The sequence below is a fragment of the Neovison vison genome, chromosome 12 (assembly GCF_020171115.1).
Source record: "Neovison vison isolate M4711 chromosome 12, ASM_NN_V1, whole genome shotgun sequence".
NCBI lineage: Eukaryota > Metazoa > Chordata > Mammalia > Carnivora > Mustelidae > Neogale > Neogale vison.
The window spans coordinates 53241389-53262303 of NC_058102.1; the positions used below are offsets into that span (position 1 = coordinate 53241389).

The 20915-nt window shown below is 38.5% G+C and overlaps 1 protein-coding gene across 1 annotated transcript in view; it reads left to right on the forward strand.

Moving 5' to 3' along the window:
* LOC122892635 (pregnancy zone protein-like) overlaps window positions 1-9130 on the forward strand; it is a 42220-nt gene extending 33090 nt beyond the window's left edge. The window contains exons 23-36 of the mRNA XM_044229370.1: window positions 611-694; window positions 1456-1632; window positions 1919-2006; window positions 2442-2598; window positions 2996-3070; window positions 3357-3534; window positions 3824-4047; window positions 4937-5155; window positions 5306-5436; window positions 5809-5899; window positions 6741-6809; window positions 7176-7278; window positions 8294-8335; window positions 8968-9130. Coding sequence (XP_044085305.1) covers window positions 611-694; window positions 1456-1632; window positions 1919-2006; window positions 2442-2598; window positions 2996-3070; window positions 3357-3534; window positions 3824-4047; window positions 4937-5155; window positions 5306-5436; window positions 5809-5899; window positions 6741-6809; window positions 7176-7278; window positions 8294-8335; window positions 8968-8990 — 1661 coding nt within the window. The 3' untranslated portion in view covers window positions 8991-9130. The remainder of the gene's footprint in view (window positions 1-610; window positions 695-1455; window positions 1633-1918; window positions 2007-2441; window positions 2599-2995; window positions 3071-3356; window positions 3535-3823; window positions 4048-4936; window positions 5156-5305; window positions 5437-5808; window positions 5900-6740; window positions 6810-7175; window positions 7279-8293; window positions 8336-8967) is intronic.
* The last annotated feature ends 11785 nt before the right edge of the window (window positions 9131-20915 follow it).

Genomic DNA, 20915 nt, shown 5'->3' on the forward strand with positions numbered 1-20915 from the left:
TTAAAGTCTCAGTCACCTATGATTTTGTCTTATCAAAGAGGGAACCCACTTCCCTCACCCTACACTTTCTGATTTGCTGTCTTACTAGCTCACCCATATAAACACTCCACTTTAATTTTCTCTATAGAACTTACTAGCATCTATCATACTAAATATTTATTTGATATGTTATTGTTCCCATTAATATGAAAACTCTGGGATGTCAGGGAATTTTTTTGAGAATTATTTTATCATTGCACTTAAAACAGAACCCGTCACATAGCACACAATTAACACATTTAGACATGAATGTTATTTTCAAAAAACACTAATAATAAATATTAACATAAACAATGAAGGGAAAGAAATAAGTATAACATCAGGTATATGCTTGTAAGGAAATCTGTAAAAATTTAGCGCAAACATAATAGGAATTTCACTGCAAGATGAATCACGACTTTAGGAGAAACTCAGATTGAATCGAAGAAATTATAAAATGATCAAATTATAAGATTATCAACCTGTCATGACAGGTTGAAATTTGATCCAAAGAGGAAAAATTTCAAAGAAAAAATAGAATATTTCTCTCAGTTTTCCCCTTCCCTTATATATATTTGTCTTCTTTCCTTAGAAACTGGTGTATCTGAAAAGTTGTCACTGAAAGTCCCTTCAGATGTGGTGGAAGGATCTGCCAGGGCAACATATTCAGTTTTGGGTGAGTCTCCCAGCCCAAGGCAAGCCACTGTCCATCTCATTACTCTAGTGCATGCAGCCTCACCATCACGGTTAATGAAGACTTTGGCTATAAGCGCTGGATGGAGAGAAAGAGCACTAAGCTAAGAACTGCATTGTATATTAGTCAGGAAGGGAGTTAAATAGATGTTGTGCTACTTTTTATACCTTGACATACTCAAAGGAGTAAAAAGTGTCATCTTTCTGCGCCCTTATCTTCAGAGACTGACTCGGTGGCGAGGCTTCCCAATAGATTTGAAAACTTTTGGTTTTTACCAGACATGTGGTTCATCAGAAAAGATATGCCCAGCCATTGTTTTCCATCGTGGAATCATTGACTATTTTCCCTACTTTCTCTGTCCTTTCTGTTTCTTGTTTTTCTTCACCTCTTTTATGGTTTCTTGTTCTACTCTCCATACATGATTTGACCTCTTGTTTAGCTAGTAATCTATCTTCTTATCCCAGCAGAAACCAGCTGTAGTTCCTCTGGTTTTTTGTTTGTTTGTTTTTTAAGGTTTATCTCTTTATCTGAGAGAGAGAGCTCCCACAGAAGGGAATGGAGGAACAGAAGCAGAGGAAGAGAATCCTTAAGACTCTCCCCTGAGCACAGAGCCCAAGGCAGGGCTCAATCCCACCAACCACGAGATAGATCATGACCTAAGCAGTAACTAAGAGTTGGACAGTTAACTGACTGAGCCAGCAGGCACCCCTCCTTTGATTTTTTTCATGTCTTTCGTTCCCCAGGTGACATATTAGGCTCTCCAATGAAAAATCTTCAGAATCTTCTCCGGATGCCGTATGGTTGTGGAGAGCAAAATATGGTCCTTTTTGTCCCTAACATCTATGTTCTGAACTATCTAAATGAGACCGGACAGCTGACAGAGACTATCAAGTCCAAAGCCATCAGTTACCTCATCAGTGGTGAGCCATAATCCCAAAAGGAGAAATCTTAGTTGATTCCCTAAATATCTCTCTCAGTGAACTCAAATCAGCATCCCTTTGGTTAAGATTTAATAATCACTGTTGCTGTGACAACCAATAAAATGTCCCACTCTATTACCAGGAAATTCAATGGCATATCAAGCCTTAGGACATCTTAACAAAATAGTAGTTTTCCTATGATTCCCAACCAAGTTTTGAAGAAAAAAACTGATTAATTCTCCAACATCTCTTCTATTTCATAAATCTATGAAAACTTCCTCTTCAGGGTACCAAAGGCAGTTGAATTATAAGCATAGTGATGGTTCATACAGCACCTTTGGGGATCGTGATGGCAGAAGTCAAGGAAACACTTGGTAAGATCATTATTTTCATATGCTTGCTATAGATCCATTCTATTCTCATATTCTAGAAATAATTATTCTCTGATACCCGGAGTTCTTTCATGGAAATGTGTTATCCTTTAAAAATCCTTATATCTGTCATCACTACTATGTGACATGCATCATTTCATGTATGAATGTATGCCAGCTGTGATAGCACAGTAAATAGCAGTAAAATAGGTGAAAAGCATCAATTTGGAGGAAACCAATAAAATTGAGATTTTAAAAAGGAATCCAGATGCTTGTTAAACAAGCAAGAATATTTAGTGCACAAGTGTCATTTCCCCTACCAATTCTCCCCAACAATTTCCTCCCGTGGATGGCAAAGGCCAATGTCTGAATGCAGTTGACCAAAGTGGGCTTTAAATGGGAGATGGTCCTCATGTCTGTCTCTCCTGTACTGGACAGGCTCACTGCATTTGTGCTCAAGTCCTTTGCTCAAGCCAAGTCACACATTTTTGTGGAGATGTCACACATCACGAGTGCCCTCACCTGGATCTCACAGAGACAAAAAGAAAATGGTTGTTTCCAACGCTCCGGATCTCTTCTAAACAACGCCATTAAGGTGGTGCTGTTCATTCTGTTCTGTTCCCTGAAAACAGTGACATTTAGGGGCAAAGACACTCCTGTTGAGTCCCCATGTCCTGGTGACATATCTTTAAGGAAGGATGGTACCTCTAAAGCTTCTGAAATCTGACAATAAAATAGTCGTTTTGTACTGAATTATCAAATAGCGTGCCAAAAAACCCCCAATATATTACTAATAACGAGGGGAAATAATTTGAGGCAGATTTGAGAATTTGAGGGTGGAGGGGAAAGGGGGAAAAATCCACAATATTGCACAAGAAAAGATGCTTTCTAGTGAAGAGTGTGTGGAATAGGGGGTTTGGGGGAGTAGAATGATCCAGCTCTGGCTAATGAATATTGGAGTGTTTGAGTGTCTCTCCTTCTGCTCTGTACAGGGTGGGGTAGATGATGAACTGACGCTCTCTGCCTACATCACCATTGCTCTGCTGGAGATGCCACTGCCTGTCACTGTATGTACCGGCACAGTCCCTCTACCTCCCTCACAGATACTAGGAATATCAATCAAGAAGCTGTGACTCTGTGAGGAAAATAAGTTGTGGTTGTCATGTTATTTAATTATGGTATATTTCACTAGACCATAAAAGACTAAATCCCTTTGGAAGCTGCCAAGGAAATTATTCTCTGGTCAGAACCATGACGTAACATGACACATTGTGCCTTTTAATTTGGTGTTAGCCTGTGGACAATTCATTAGCCTGCTTCTGCTATCTAAAGACTTTTTTATCTGCCTTCTAGCACTCTGTTGTCCGCAATGCTCTATTCTGCCTGGAAAATGCCTGGAGATCCATCTCAGAGGCCCAAGAAAATCCTGTCTACACCAAGGCATTATTGGCCTATGCCTTTGCTCTAGCAGGAAACCAGGCCAAGCGAAGCGAGCTTCTTGAATCGCTGGACAAAGATGCCGTGAAAGAAGGTAAGGGCTGCTACTGCAAAATTTACCCCCAGAATCACCAGCGATTGATGGGCACCTGGGTGGCTCCGTTGTTAACTGTCTGCCTGCAGCTCAGGTCATGATCCCAAGGTCCTGGGATCGAGTCCCACATCAGGCTCCCTGTTCAGCAGGGAGTCTGCTTTTCCCTCTACCAATTCCCCCTGCTCGTGATCTCTCACTTTCTCTCTCAAATAAAAAAATAAAATCTTTTGTAATTAATTAAATAAGATCATTCTTTAAGTTTAAGATCATATCCTCTTCCATTTCAAAGAGGACTCAATCCACTGGCAGCGTCCTGGGAAAGTTGAAGAAGTTATGACACTCTATTATCAACCTCGGGCTCCTTCTGTTGAAGTGGAGATGACTTCCTACGTGCTCCTTGCCTATCTTACTGCTTGGCCTGCTCCATCTTCAGAAGACCTGTCTGTGGCTTCACATATTGTGAAATGGATCACAAAGCAACAAAACCCCAATGGTGGCTTCTCCTCTACTCAGGTCTGTGGAGAGCCTCTAGGAATTAAAATAAATATGTTAATACATACGTAGACACTAGCATATCCTAGGAGTTGAATAATCAGATAGTATTTCTGATTCATCCTTTCTCCATTCCTCCATCACCAGAAAGGTTCCAGTCTCATTATTTTATATAATCATTATTGCTCTGTCCTCTGTACAATCTCTCATATCTTCTCTCCTTAGTCAACCCATAAATGTAAAATGGATCGATCTTCCTAAAAGAATATTTCATAAAATTTCTTCCCTGGTAAAGAAAATCTTTTTTTTTTTTCAGCCAAAGACTAAAACAATCTAATAATGTTATTCAAAGTATTTACTCTTCCCCACTAAACACAAATACTCCCTTTTAATTAGGCTAATCTCTTCACTTTTTTTGGAATTGACTCTCTCCTTTTTCTATGTCTCCACATTTCCCACCCTGGTAGTCCCTGATGCCTCTCTTCTTGTCTATATAAATCTTTCTCATGATTCATACATAATTTTATTTCTTCTTCATGGTACCTTCTTAAGTAAGTTCTTACTTACCTTCTCATTAGGAAATGTTCTCTTACTAATCTAGCTCCACTTTCTTCCCCTTTGTTTACAACAAATATTATTATATAAATTTCTATTATTATTATATATTATTATATAAATGTCTAAATTATTGAAATAGCCTCTGCTCTATGTCAATGTTTGGGCCAGTTTCCTATGTATAGTGTAAACTGCTTGAATGGGGAAACTTTTTCATAGAATAGTTTGTGGTTAATAACGAACGGGTCTGTGTTTGTCATGAAATCACTCTAAGAGAGAGTAGTATTGATATGATCTACACCCAGTATGATTTTGTTACCTTCACTTCCGTGACTTCTACCCCACCTTTTTTCAGGATACAGTGGTAGCTCTCCAAGCCCTGTCCAAATATGGAGCAGCAACTTTCAGTAAAAGGGAGAAAGCAGCTGTAGTCACGGTCAAGTCTTCAGAGACGTTCTCTGAAGAATTCCAAGTCCACGATGCCAATCGCCTGTTGCTGCAGGAGGTCAGGCTTCCAGAGATTCCAGGGGAGTACAGCACGACCGTGTCAGGGTCAGGATGTGTGTACCTCCAGGTGAGACTCCCAGGGTTTAGGGGATGCCACAAATGAAGGGGGAAAGCTTCAACAATTGATAATGAATCTCCAAATAAAAAAAGATGAGTGAGCTAAAAAGAGCAGACTATTTGAGTGCAATGACAAAGGCTTTTTTTCCATTCATTTTAGACATCCTTGAGATATAACATCCTGCCCAAGAAAGAAGGGAAAGTCCCCTTCACTCTAAAGGTTGATACTTTCCCCAAGAATTGTGATGGAGTACATGCTCACAGGAAATTCCAGATTCACGTCGACATTAGGTAAATCCTTTTGTTGGTAAGACCTTTTGTAGAACATGGAGAACGTGATTTTCTTTTGCAGGGGAGCTCCATTGTCCCAAGTCACAAAATACGAATATGGCATTCATGCAATATTTACTAACAAGAACATTTTCTTCACCCAAATTGAAAAACCTTAACACTGAGCATACGATGTTGCCATACCTGCAGAGTGTGACTGCGTAATGGGGTTTTCTAAACAAGCATAGCAGACACAAATAGAATAGGTGGGGAAGCCGAGTGGTAGTTAAAGATAGGGAACACCAGAAATGAAAGAGAAGGGGGAATTTATGCCTGGAATGAATGCCAAAGAATTTTGTTTGAATGCCTTGTCCCTGTGCCTTGTCTTCATAGTTATACCGGGGAACGACCAAGCTCCAACATGGTCATTATTGACGTCAAGATGATATCAGGCTTCATTCCTGTGAAATCATCAGTGAAAAAGGTAAACCCTAAATTCCTTACAGATAGCAATATCATGATTAATGCTGATATTTATGCTTGTCAGTTTTATTGGGTTTTCAAGAGGTTTACTTGCTCACACTTTTTCTCTAGATTGCTTCCATCATTTTGATAGTGGGTGTCACTGTTATGTGGTCTCCAGTGTAAGACATAAGTCATAGACATGGTTAATAATGCTCCAGCAGCCCTTGAGACATTAGGCATATGGAGAGGTATTGAATTATCCTATATTTTAAAAAGGAGAAAATGTATATATACATATGTATGATATAAAAATATAGTTCATATAAACACATATATATGATATATATGATAGCATTCCTTTCTTCTTTTTCATATAAAGGGTGATTCTCATATATCATGAAACTGTGGGGGTGCCTGGGTGGCTCAGTGGGTTAAGGCCTATGCCTTCAGCTCAGGTCATGATCCCAGGGTCATGGGATCAAAACCCACATCAGGCTCTCTGCTCAGTGGGGAGCCTGCTCCTCTCTCTCTCTCTCTCTGCCTGCCTCTCTGCCTACTTGCAATCTCTGTCTGTCAAATAAATAAAATCTTTAAAAAAAGAAAATGTGTATATTAGAGATAGAATAGATAGATGATAGACAGATGGACAGATAGATACAGAGATACATAGGTCTAAATAGATGATGGAGATCATAGATAATAGAGAAAGCATTTAATAAATATTACTATAATTCTGAAAGAAATCACAATTAGCCATTTGGATATTTCTGAACAGCCAGTTAGATCATAAGTACCTGAAAAGTGCTCTTAGCCTGGAATTTCTTCTTCCCATATGTCTGGCTTATACTCTTGGTCAACAGCTCCAACAAAAGCCTCAGATTCAAAGGACTGAAGTGAGCACCAACCATGTCCTGATTTACTTTGAAGAGGTAAGATTCTGTGGTTCTGCTATATCTGGGGGAACTACTAGAGGTTCCAACACACCAATCCAGATTCTGGAGAAAGTTTTGCACACACATACAAGTGAGGTAGAAGAAAATAGCAATAGAGGGAAATGAAACCTGCGTTGATCAACAAAGCTCATTTTACATTTGTCTATCCATAAAATCATCTCTTTTGTCCTTCTTATATCTGCCATTGAGTGTATTATGCAAGTCAAAATGCCCATTCTTTCCAGAGGTTTTGGTACAATTGAATAGCATAACCATAAGGTTTGATAATACCACAGGAAGAGAGAACAGCAACAAGAAACTAAGTTAATCTTTGATTCCAATTCAGTTTTCCTCTCTCTCCAGCTTACCAATCAAACCCTGAGTTTCTCCTTCTCAGTGGAACAAGACATCCAAGTTGACAATTTAAAACCAGCTACTGTAAAAGCCTATGATTATTATGAGACAGGTGAGTGAGATTCAGACATGCTGAGATTCGAAAGGGAAAAACTGACTCCGCAGGCAAAGGGTCACCCTAACTCAAACAAAACTCCACAATCTTTCACCAGAAGAGGGAGTTTGTGGTCATTGGATAATCGTGTTCCCCCTAAATGAGTCTTGAACCATTCTTATAAAGCAATAAGGGGATCAGTTCTTTCTAAATTCTCTTCTAAAGTTGTTTGTTCTGGAATGAAATATTCCAGAAAAGTAAGTAGAGTAAGCAATAACTAAAAAAAAAATCAGTACTGATTTATGATACGAGATCTAAAATTTGATCTTTTTAAAAAATATTTTATTTACTTATTTGAGAGAGAGAGAGCATGCACAAGAGAAAATAGGATCTGGGAGGAGGGACAGAAGGAAAGGGTGAAGCAGACCTCCCCTGAGCAAGGAGTTGGATGGGAGGAAACTAGGAGAGAAAGTATAAGGATCCCAGGACCCGAGCAGAAGGCAGTTGCTTAACTGACTGAGCCACTCAGGTACCCCAAATTTGATCCATTGTTGACTCATGCCTTGAGTAGTCTCACAAAATTTGGGAAACTCTGTAATATATCAGGAAATTCTTCCATTGGCTCATGACTTTGAACTAGAAATTTGCCAGCATCATAAGATGCTGGTAATGTAAAACTGCTCCTTCCTGGAGTGAGAAAGAGTTCGGAGAGGACGTTAAATTCCAATGAAGAGAACACAGCGGCAAAGAGGGCCGTCGTGTATCCCATAGATAGACAACCATCCATCTTTGAAACCTGCCCTTGACCTCTGTATCCAAGCCCAGTTTTCTCTCACTGCCCCCTCCACTAAACCTGGATGGGTTAGTACAGAAGTCATTCGTTTCTATTGGCTCCATAACGGTCTTTACACTTTCTTTCCTAGTTTACACAGCTTATTTATTTATTTTTTTTACACAGTTTATTTACAGTTAACTTCCCATATGCCTATTAGTGAAAGTCTTCACTCTTTCTGTCTTATATATTCTATTTCAGAGGAATTCACTATTGAAGAATACAGGGATCCCTGCAGTGCTGGTAAAGTATAAACAGCGAAGTCTAATGCCAACATAAAGAAAACAAATAAACATCAGTTGTCCGTATAAGATTGCTTCTTGAGTATATCTTTATCATATTATAAAGCCCATGGTGTATCCTTTAGGAATTTAAACTATTTCAAATATATTCTAGAATTTCTAGGTTAAACAAATGCATGTAAATTATAATTACTGGGTCGGGGTGACTTGTTTGCAGATGAATCCAGGAATTTGCAACATATAAAAACTAAATCATCTAATATTTAGTTTATATTCTATGCCCAGTGGTGATATGTTTATCATCTATGATCTTTTGAGGATACTTCTAAACTTACACGAGTTAAGGTCGGGAAAATCTTCCCTGTAGTTTTCTATATAGCACAATATGAGAGATGTGATCTACAAGATTTTCCTTTAGGCCAGTCAACAATGTTCATTTTGATAATAGATCACTCACTGTGACACCTTCAGTTCTCCATTCTAAAACAGAAAACAAAAAACAAAAACAGCCCTATCATTAAAAATAATTAAAATTTATTAAGGTGAAATATTTATGATTGAAGTATGAAAAATTATTCCTTTGGTAGATGACAGGATTTCCCTAACTTTCCTGCCTTTTATTCTACTGTTTAGAATCTGAAAACAGAAATGCTTGAAAATGGAAACTTGTGGACCTCATCTTCTCCAGCAATGAAAGACAAAGCCTTATCAGAAGAGAGAAAATAGCAGGAGAAATAGGGGACAGGAATTGGAAATAAATGAAATTTGTATGTTGAATAAATTTATGACATATACACTTCTGCCATTTCTGTTTTTTAATTTTTTTATAAGCATATAATGTATTATTAGCCCCAGGGGTACAGTTCTGTGAATCGCCAGATTTATACACTTCACAGCACACACCATAGCAATATATCTTCCCCAATGTCCATAACCCCACCACCCTCTCCTGACCCCCCTTCCCCCATAACCCTCAGTTTGTTTTATGAGATTAAGAGTCTCTGATGGTTTGTCTCCCTCCTGATCCCATCTTGTTTCACTTATTCTTTTCCTACTCCCTCAACCCTTGACGTTGCATCACCACTTCCTCATATCAGGGAGATCATATGATAGTTTTCTTTCTCTGATTGACTTATTTCCATAAGCACAATACCCTCTAGTTCGATCCACATCATCGCAATGGCAAGATTTCATTTCTTTTGATGGCTGTAGAGTATTCCATTGTATATACCACTTCTTCTTTATCCATTCAGCTGTTGATGGACATCTAGGTTCTTTCCATAGTTGGGCTATTGTGGACATTGCTGCTATAAACATTCGGGTGCACGTGCCCCTTCGGATCTCTACATTTGTATCTTCAGGGTAAATACCCAGTAGTGCAATTGCTGGATCATAGGGTAGCTCCATTTTCAACATTTTGAGGAGTCTCCATGCTGTTTTCCAGAGTGGTTGTACCAGCTTTCATTCCCACCAACAGTGTAGGAGGGTTCCCCTTTCTCCGCATCCTCACCAGCATCTGTCATTTCCTGACTTGTTCATTTTAGCCATTCTGACTGATGTGAGCTGGTATCTCATTGTGGTTTTGACTTGTTTTTCCCTGATGCTGAATGATGTGTAGGACTTTTTCATGTGTCTGTTGGCCATCTGGATGTCTTCTTTGCGAAAATGTCTGTTCATGTCCTCTGCCCATTTCTTGATTGGATTATTTGTTCTTTGGGTGTTGAGTTTTATAAGTTCTTTATAGTTTTTGGACACTAGCCCTTTACCTGATATGTCGTTGGCAGATATCTTCTCCCTTTCTCCCTTTCTGTCAGTTGTCTTTTGGTCTTGTTAACTTTTCCTTTGCTGTGCAAAAGCTTTTTGATCATGATGAAGTCCCAATAGTTCATTTTTGCTCTTGCTTCCCTTTCCTTTGGTGAGGAAGAAGTTGCTGCAGCTGAGGTCAAAGAGGTTGCTGCCATGTTCTCCTCAAGATTTTGATGGATTCCTTTCTCACATTGAGGTCGTTCATCCATTTTGAGTCTATTTTCGTGTGTTGTGTAAGGAAATGGTCTAGTTTCATTGGACCACTGCAAGTGGCTGTCCAATTTTCCCAACACCATTTGTTGGAGAGGCTGTCTTTTTTCCACTGGACATTCTTTCCTGCTTTGTCAAAGATTAGTTGACCATAGAGTTGAGGGTCTATTTCTGGGCTCTCTCTTCTGTTCCATTGATCTGTGTGTCTGGTTTTGTGCCAGTACCATGCTGTCTGGATGATGACAGCTTTGTAATAGAGCTTGAAGTCTGGAACTGTGATGCCACCAACTTTGCCTTTCTTTTTCAATATTCCTCTGGCTATTCAAGGTCTTTTCTGGTTCCATACAAATTTTAGGATTATTTGTTCCATTTCTTTGAAAAAAATGGATGGGATTTTGATAAGGGTTGCCTTAAATGTGTAGATTGCTTTAGGTAGCATAGACATTTCACAATATTTGTTCTTCCGATCCATGAGCATGGAACATTTTTCCATTTCTTTATGTCTCCCTTAATCTCTTTCATGAGTACTTTATAGTTTTCTGAGTAGAGATTCTTTGTCTCTTTGGTTAGGTTTATTCCTAGGTACCTTATGGTTTTGGGTGCAATTGTAAATGGGATTGACTCCTTAATTTCTCTCTCTTCTGTCTTGTTGTTGGTGTAGAGAAATGCAACTGATTTCTGGGCATCAATTTTGTATCCTGACACTGTACTGAATTTCTGTACAAGTTCTAGCAGATTTGGAGTGGAGTCTTTCGGGTTTTCCACATAGAGTGTCATATCATCTACAAAGACTGATAGTTTGACTTCTTCTTTGCCAATTTGGATGTCTTTAATTGCTTTTTGTTGTCCAATTGCTGAGGCTAGGACTTCTAGTACTATGTTGAATAGTAGTGGTGATAATGGACATCCCTGCCGTGTTCCTGACCTTAGCGGAAAATTTCTCAGTTTTTCTCCATTGAGAATGATATTTGCGGTGGGTTTTTCATAGATGGTTTTGATAATATTGTGGTATGTGCCCTCTATTCCTACACTTTGAAGAGTTTTGATCAAGAAAGGATGCTGTTCTTTGTCAAATGCTTTTTCAGCATCTATGGAGAGTATCATATGGTTCTTGTTCTTTCTTTTATTAATGTATTGTATCACATTGATTGATTCGTGGAAGTTCAACCAAGCTTGCAGCCCTGGAATAAATCCCACTTGGTCATGGTGAATACTCCTTTTAATGTACTGTTGGCTCCTATTGGCTAGTATTTTGGTGAGAATTTTCGCATCTGTGTTCATCAAGGATATTGCTCTGTAATTCTCTTTTTTGATAGGATCCTTGTCTCATTTTGTGATCAAGGTAATGCTGGCCTCATAAAATGAGTTTGGAAGTTTCCCTTCCATTTCTATTTTTTCAAACAGTTTCAGGAGAATAGGAATTAATTCTTCTTTAAATGTTTGGTAGAATTCCCCTGGGAAACCATCTGGCCCTGAACTCTTTGCTGGGACATTTTTGACGACTGCTTCTATCTCCTTACTGGTTATGGGTCTGTTCAGATTTTCTATTTCTTCCGGATTCAGTTGTGGTAGTTAAAATGTCTCTAGGAATGCATCCATTTCATCCAGATTGTAAAATTGCTGGCGTAGAGTTGCTCATAGTATGTTCTTATAATTGTTTCTATTTCTTCAGTGTTGGTTGGTTGTGATCTCTCCTCCTTTGTTCATGATTTTATTAATTTGGGTCCTTTCTCTTTTCTTTTTGATAAGTCTGGCCAGGGAGTTGTCAATCTTATTAATTCTTTCAAAGAACTAGCTCCTAGTTTCATTGATTTCTTCTATTGGGGTTTTGTTGTTGTTGTTTTGGGGTTTTTTTGGTTTTTATTTCATTTATTTCTGCTCTGATCCTTATGATTTCTCTTCTCCTGCTGGGTTTATGCTTTCTTTGTTGTTCTTTCTCTAGCTCCTTTAGGTGTAGGGTTAGGTTGTGTATTTGAGACCTTTCTTATTTCTTGAGAAAGGCTTGTACTGCTATGTATTTTTCTCTCAGGACTGCCTTCACTGTGTCCCACAGATTTTGAACCATTGTGTTTTCATTATCATTTGTTTCCATGAATTTTTTTCAATTCTTCTTTAATTTCCCAGCTGACTCATTCATTCTTTAGAAGAATGCTATTTAGTCTCCATGAATTTGGGTTCTTTCCAAATTTCCTCTTGAGACTGAGTTCTAGCTCCAGAGAATTGTGGTCTGAACATATGCAGGGAATGATCCCAATCTTTTGATACCAGTTGAGACCTGATTTAGGATCCAGATTTGATCTATTCTGGAGAATGTTCCATGTGCACTAGAGAAGAATGTGTATTCTGTTGCTTTGGGATGGAATGTTCTGAATATATCTGTGGTGTCCATCTGGTCCAGTGTGTCATTTAAGGCCTTTATTTCCTTGTTGATCTTTTGCTTGGATAATTGTCCATTTCAGTGAGGGGAGTATTAAAGTCCCCTACTATTATTGTATTATTGTTGATGTGTTTCTTTGATTTTGTTATTAATTGGTTTATATAGTTGGCTGCTCCCATGTTAGGGGCATAGATATTTAAAGTTGTTAGACCTCCTTGTTAGACAGACCCTTTAACTATGATATAGTGTCCTTCCTCATCTCTTATTATAGTCTTTTTCTTAAAATCTAATTGATCTGATATAAGGATTGCCACCCCAGCTTTCTTTTGTTGTCCATTAGCATGGTAAATTGTTTTCCACCCCCTCACATTAAATCTGGAGGTATATTTGGGTCTAAAATGAGTTTTGTGTAGACAGCATATTGATTTTTTTTTTTTTAATCCATTCTGATACCCTGTGTCTTTTGATTGGGGCATTTAGTCCATTTACGTTCAGGGTAACTATTGAGAGAGATGAATTTAGTGCCATTGTATTGCCTCTAAGGTGACTATTACTGTATATTGTCTCTGTTCATTTCTGACCTACTACTTTTAGGCTCTCGCTTTGCTTAGAGGACCTCTTTTAATATTTCCTGTAGAGCTGGGTTGGTGCTCGCAAATTCTTTTAGTTTTTGTTTGTCCTGGAAGCTTTTTATCTCTCTTTCTATTTTCAAATAGCCTAGCCTAGCTAGATATAGTATTCTTGGCTGCATGTTTTTCTTATTTAGTGCTCTGAATATATCATGCTGATTCTTTCTGGCCTGCCAGGTCTCTGTGGATATGTCTGCTGCCAATCTAGTATTTTTACCATTGTATGTTACAGACTTCTCTTCCTGGGCTGCTTTCAGGATTTTCTCTTTGTTGCTAGGACTTGTAAATTTTACTATTAGATGATGGGGTATGGGCCTATTTTTATTGATTTTGCGGGGGTTCTCTGCACCTCCTGGATTTTGATGCTTGTTCCCTTTGCCATATTAGGGAAATTCTCTACAATAATTCTCTCCAATATACCTTCTGCTCCCCTCTCTCTTTTTTCTTCTTCTGGAATCCCAATTCTTCTTCTTCTTTTTTAATATTTAATTTATTTATTTGACAGAGAGATCACAAATAGGCAGAGAGGCAGGCAGGCAGGAAGCAGGCTCCCCACTGAGCAGAGAGCCCGATGTGGGGCTTGATCCCAGAACCCTGAGATCATGACCTGAGCCGAAGGCAGATGCTTTAACTCACTGAGCCGCCCAGGCACCCCGAATCCCAATTATTCTAATGTTGTTTCATCTTATCATATCACTTATCTCTCAAATTCTCCCCTTTTGGTCCAGTAGTTGCTTGTCTCTCTTTTGCTCAGCTTCCTTATTCTCTGTCATTTGGTCTTCTATATCACTAATTCTCTCTTCTGCCTCATTTACCCTAGCAGTAAGAGACTCTATTTTTTATTGCACCTCATTAATAGCTTTTTAAATTTCAACTTGGTTAGATTTTAGTTCTTTTATTTCTCCAGAAAGGGCTTTTATTTCTCCAGATAGCGTTTCTCTAGTATCTTCTATGCCTTTTTCAAGCCCAGCTAGCACCTTGAAAATTGTCATTCTGAACTCTAGATCTGACATATTACCAATGCCTGTATTGATTAGGTCGCTATGATTAGGTTCCTCGCCTTTGGTACTGCCTCTTGTTCTTTTTTGTTGTTGTTGTGAGTTTTTGTGCCTTGTCATTTTATCCAGATAAGCATATATGAAGGAACAAATAAAATACTAAAAGGGTGGCAAAGACCCCAGGAAAATGCGTTTTAACCAAATCAGAATAGACCCAAAATCTTGGGGGCGGGGGGAAGAAAATGATAAAAAGAAGTTCAGAAAAATATATATTTTTAAGGAAAAAAAATTTAAATAAAGAAAAAATATAAAAAAGAAAAAATAAATATATATATTAGACTGGTGAATAGAACAGGGTCACCCACTTAATTTTGAGAGTATTTTGGTCTCTTAGAAGAAATTGCCTCCCAAAATTTTAAAAAATGAAAAAATATATAAGGGTAAACACAATGCAGGGGTGGAATATGACTATAAAGATGAAAATTTTTTTTTAATTTCTAAAAAAGGAGTTCATAAGATAAGTTGGTTGAGTGAATAAAGAAAAAGAAAGTGGAGAGAATTTGTTTCGGTGGAGATTAGAAGAAAGTGGTGCTAGATTTAGGGTGTGTTTTGATCTATTAAAAAATGTTGTACCCCAAATTTTTTTAGAAGAAAAAACCCTATGTGTGTACAAAAAATAAATTTAGACCTAATGAAGGTTAAAAGATGACTATAATAATGAATTTTCAAATAAGATTTTTTCTATGAAAGTATTGTTAAGATAAACTAGTTTAAAAAATATTAAAAGAGGAAAGGGTAAATGTTAAAAAAAATTAGAAGAAAAAAATAAAATTAAAAAAGATTAATTAACTTTGCAAGACTAAAGAATCATGGGGAGAAAGCCATGAATTCCATGCTTTGCTTTCTCCTCCTCTGGAATTCTGCTGTTTTCCTTGGTAAGAGAACTTGGTCTTGGCAGGATTTCTTGCTGATCTTCTGGGGGTGGAGCCTGTTGCTGTGATTCCAAAATGCCTTTACCCGAGGCGGAACTGTACCGCCCTTGCCAGGGGCCATGCTAAGTAATCTGCTTGGGTTCCCTTTCGGAAGCTTTTGTTCTCTGAACGCTTTCCGTAGAGTTCCGTAGAGGACAGGAATGAAAATGGCAGCCTCCCAATCTCTGGCCTGGAGGAGCTGAGAGCTCGGGCCCCACTCCTCAGTGCACCCTCGGAGATAAGTGCTCAATCACTCCCATCTCCCTGTCATCCGGCTGTGCTTTGAGCTCACCCAGCCTATGACCAAACGTCTTTGTCTCTGGCACACAGCTCCGCCTGGAGTCTCCGAACCCCGCAGATCCCTGAGCCCTTCCAGGCGGGTCACCCTGGATCTTGTAGGATCTCCACTCACAGAGCAGTGGCCAGTGCCACAGACCACGGTTCAAGGTAACCCCGAGCTGAGAGCTCTCTCGTTGGCTCCATCTCTGTAGCCAGCTTCCCCGCTCTAATACCTGGGAGCTTTGTGACACTCAGACACCCCCAATCCTTCTGTGACCCCGCGTAACCTGAGGCCATGCTGTCCCCGTGTGGGCTTCACCGAGACTTAGCCTCTGCAGCTATGTCCCTCAGTGGTGCAGACTTTTAAAAGTTCTGATTTTGTGCTCTGTTGCTCTGCCACTTGCCAAGAGCTGGCCCTTCCCCCCGGGGTCTATCTTCCTGTTGCTTTGAATTCACTTCCCCGCCAGTCCTACCTTTCAGAAAGTGGTGGATTTTCTGTTTCTAGAATGGCTGCTCTTCTCTTTGATCTCCTCTTGGATTTCTAGGTGTTCCGAATGGTTTGATAAGTATCTAGCTGATCTCCTGCTATCGGATGTCGTCTCAGCCTGCTACTTCTCCGCTATCTTCCTTCACACATCACTTCTACCATTTCTTTTGTTCTTTATCAATATTATATCTCCCTTCTGAAGTATGTGTCTATTCTCTGCAGCATTTTTACAAACACTATAAAAGTTATCTGAAAAGCTGAGCTAAATGCACTACAGATACATCAAAATGGAATTCCAAAAAGTGTTCAAGTAATCCACAGAAAGGTAGGCAAGGGAAAACAATGTTTCCAAATATTGGAAACAACTAAAATGTCCATTAAAGGTCAATGGTTATACTAACAGCAGCTCATTCATGCCGTGGAATACTGCTCAGCAGTAAAAAGGAACAAACTATTAATCTATACAATTTGAATGGATCTCAAGAACATTATGCTTGGTAAAAATAAAGCCAATTTCAAAACGTCGTAAGGTATGATTCCTTTTGTCTAACAGTCTTAAAATGAAATAACTATAGAAATGGAGGAAAATTAGTGGTTTCCAGGGATTAGTGATGGTAGGGCAAGGTTGGTGGGGTGGGAGGATTAGCATGACTATAAAGGGACAGCTTTAGAGAGATCTTTGGGGTGATAAAATCCTGCATGTGCTTCTTTACAAGTAAAATATTTGCATTTCTGTGGTTTAATAAAATGTTTTAATAAAAACTATGGCATTAATTAAGTGGCTGCCTTCTGCTCAGGTCATGATCCTGGGTTCCTAGGATGGAGCCCTACGTTGGGCACCCTGCTCAGTGGGGAGTCAGCTTTGCCCTCCCCTTCTCCCCCTCCCCCACCCCACTCATGCTCACTCTCTCTTACTCTCTCTCTCAAATAAATAAATAAAGTCTTTTTAAAAAATAACTACTATGGTTGGTTCCTCTAATTTCTCTGTTTTCATCTTTTTTTAAAAAAAATAGTACTGTTTATTATTTTCCTCAGGTAAAACTTTGAAATCCTTTTGTTGATAGAAACCATTGCAAGATTTAAAGGAAGTGACTATTTCAGATTTGCATTCTCAGAGTTTGTCTTCTAGGTGGAGGCAAGAAGGAAGTTTTTGCTGATCTCCAAATACACAGGTCATTGATGCAGAGCTCGGCTCCATTCTCTATGCTTCATCAAATAGTTTAGTACACTTATGTCTCTTCACTCTTATACAATTCTGCACTTTAAAAAGTTACTTTCCTTTTACCTATGACTCAAACCTCTTTGAAAACCAAACCTGCATCTTGCCTGCAGTGTGTTCATTCAATGTGCTGTGACTATCGCAGGCACTCAGTGAGCCAAAGGAATGACTGAATGGGTCACTGCCCAAATGAGCATATTCCCATAGGTAGATAGGTAAAGGAGAAATGGAGGAACACAGAGGTGTTGGAATACACCTGTAAGGAAAATGAGGTAGAAGAATTTCTAGAGGAAAGGTGGAGGGGGTGCCCGGCATTAAGGAGGGCACTTGAATTAATGAGCACTGGGTGTTATATGCAACTGATGAACCAGTAAATTCTACCTCTGAAAAGAAAAAAAAAAAGGAGAAAACAAGACTAATTTAAGAAAAAGAAAGAAAGAAAATGAGCCAGAAAGACCATTTTCCTCAAACCTGTGCTGAATTGCTTAATGCTTCACAATGTATCATGGAAAACTTTTTCGTTCTTTTCCAAAGTCAAATAAATGAGAAGAAAAAGGAATTTTGGTTATTTATTAACACTTTAAGCAGAACTTGTTTAAAAAGTACCTTTTATAGGGGTGCCTGGGTGGTTCAGTGGGTTAAAGCCTCTGCCTTTGGCTCAGGTCATGATCCCAGGGTCCTGGGATAGAGTCCTGTGTCAGGCTCTCTGTTCAGCCGGGAGGCTGTTTCCCTTTCTCTCTCTTTGCTTGCCTCTCTGCCAACTTGTGGTCTCTCTCTCTCTCTGTCAAATAAGTAAATAAAATCTTTTTTTTTAAAAGTAACTTTTATACATTCACTGCGCTCTAAGAGGAAAATTATTGCCTCTGTGTTGTAAAACTGTCTGTCAGCAATCATCAAAAGGGTAAATAGATATTATCTCTGTTGTGGGTTGAATTGTGCCCCTCCCCAAATATATTGAAGTCCCAATCCCTGTCACCTGTGAATGTGACCTTATCTGGAAATAGGGTCTTTGGAGATGTACTTGAGATGTAAGTTCAGATGAGCTCATCCTGGAATAGGATGGACCCTTTATCCAATATTACTGTTTTTCCATAAGAAAAGGTGAAGATATACACCTTTGCTTGTGAAGACAAGCATGCACACAGGGGAGACAGTGTCAGACACACAGAGAAAAGGTCCTGTGATGATGGAAGCAGAGACAGAAACACCAAGGGCTGCTGGCAACAAATGAAGCAAAGAGAAAGGCAAGCAAGAGGTTGTGCTGTAGAGCACTTGCAGGCTCTGTGACCCTGTTCACACCTTGATTTGTGACTTCCAGCCTTCAAGACTAGGAGAGAATAAATTTACATTGTTTTAAGCCACCCAGTTATACGAAACTACTGTATTATCCAATTAAGATAATATATTTTCATTACTGGCCCAGTTTACTTGGTTCCTTCTTATCTGTCTTTTAAATCAGAGCAAATGGAGTGCTTGGGTGGTTCAGTCAGTTAAGCCTCTGACTTTGGTTCAGGTCATGATGTCAGGGTCCTGGGATGGAGCCATGTATCAGGCTCCACCAGCAGTGCTGAGTCTCCTTGAGTCTCTCTCTCCCTCTTCCTCTCCCGTGACTCATGCTCTCTCTCCCTCCCTCAAATAAATGAACAGTAAAAATCGTTAAAAGAAAAGAAAAGAAATCAGAACAAGTGAGAATGTTCCAAATGATTGAGTGGTGGAAGAAAAATCCAAGAAATTTTCTTTTTGTTTATATATTCCTGCACAGTTTAATAATAAAATATTTTGTTCCATAACTTAAAACAAACAAAAACTAAAATGAGATTTGGGGTCTAGTCTCACACATCTAGCCTTCTAACATGTTTATAGCTTATTTCAAAAAAGATGAGGGGCGCCTGGATGGCTCAGTGGGTTAAGCCTCTGCCTTCGGCTCCAGTAATGATCTCAGGGTCTTGGGATTGAGCCCTGCATGATCGATCCCAGCATCGGGCTCTCTGCTTGGTAAGGAGTCTGCTTCCCCCCTCTCTCTCTGCCTGCCTCTCTGCCTGCTTGTTATCTCTGTCAAATAAATAAAATCTCTAAAAAAAAAAAGAAAAAAAAAAGATAAATCTCTTCTTGCTGTTAAAGTTCTCCAGGAGGATTTTCTTGTTTATTTCTCCCACGGATAATAAAGAAAATAAAATGATTCATAATACAAATAAATAAACCAATGAGCCGTTAAGATTGCAGGACTTCAAGGCACATTTGGGTGAAAATGCTGATTTGTAAATTTTAATCTGTGCTCATATGCTCCCTCAAGGAATATTTGATTAGTACTTAAAACAGAGTATAAGTTACAGACCCTTCTTCTTAGAGATTTTAAAAATATAAAGGAGTCACTGTTATTTAAATGGCAATAGTGCACAAAATGATCTTTATGCTTTTTGCTTGATATTCTCAAGCACTCTTCTTATAAAATTTATGAATCAAAATTAATGAGATAATATTAAATAAAGAATACTCAAGCCACTAACTGCAAAAGGTCTGCAAGGATTCAAATTATTGTCAAAGTTTGGCCTGAGAAAATCGGTGCCAAGATCCAAAGTGTACTTAATCTGACAAAATGAAACTTGTCATGTACAGTAAATGATCTTTGATTACCCAAACTCTGTTAATATATAAGCCACACAAAGACTTTCATCCTCAATACACTTGGATATCACTTGGTCCAAAAAATCTCTTTCAAGGACTTAGGCTGCTTAGGCAGCCAAATATAAAATTAAATTGCTTCTTGATACCAGGCATAAAAAAAGAAAAGATTGAAAATAAAAGAACACTGCATGTGGTGCATAAACAATGAATCTTGGAACACTGACAAAAATTATATAAATAAATAAATACTGGAAAAAAGAAAAAATAATGCCTTTTCCAATTATGTAAAATAAAACAACACCTTTTCTATAATATTTTTTATAAGTTATACTATGACTCATAGATGAATACTATTAACTATGGGATCTTCTTATTTTAACTAATTATTCATCAAAGTATAATTTTCAAAAAGAAAATATGTATTCACATATATAAAAATTATATTCTCAAGAAAACATAAACACATGTCAAAGATTTTATTTAACCCATTGATTAAGTAACCAGTAAGGTGTTATAAGCACTTCAAAGAACATCAAAAAGCTAGGATATTTACAGACAATTAACAAAACTGTTAAGATAAGAAGGATGGGGACAACTGGGTGGCTCAGTGGGTTAAGGCCTCTGCCTTCAGCTTAGGTCATGATCCCAGGACCCTGGAATCGAGCCCTGTGTCGGGCTCTCTGCTCAGCAGGGAGCCTGCTTCCCCTCTCTCTCTGCCTGCCTCTCTGCCTACCTGTGATCTCTGTCTGTCAAATAAATAAATAAAATCTTAAAAAAAAATGTATAGATTGTGTATAAAACTAAATAATATAAATTATGCCATGAAATCCTTGGGGTTATCTTTTCCACTGGACAGAAATTATTTGCATGTTTATCTGACAAAAATCCACAAGTAACTTCACTGAGTCTGGAGCCTTTCAGTTGTAGTAAATTATGATAAACTAAGTATATTCCTCTTGATAATCTTTAAGTGGCCCTTG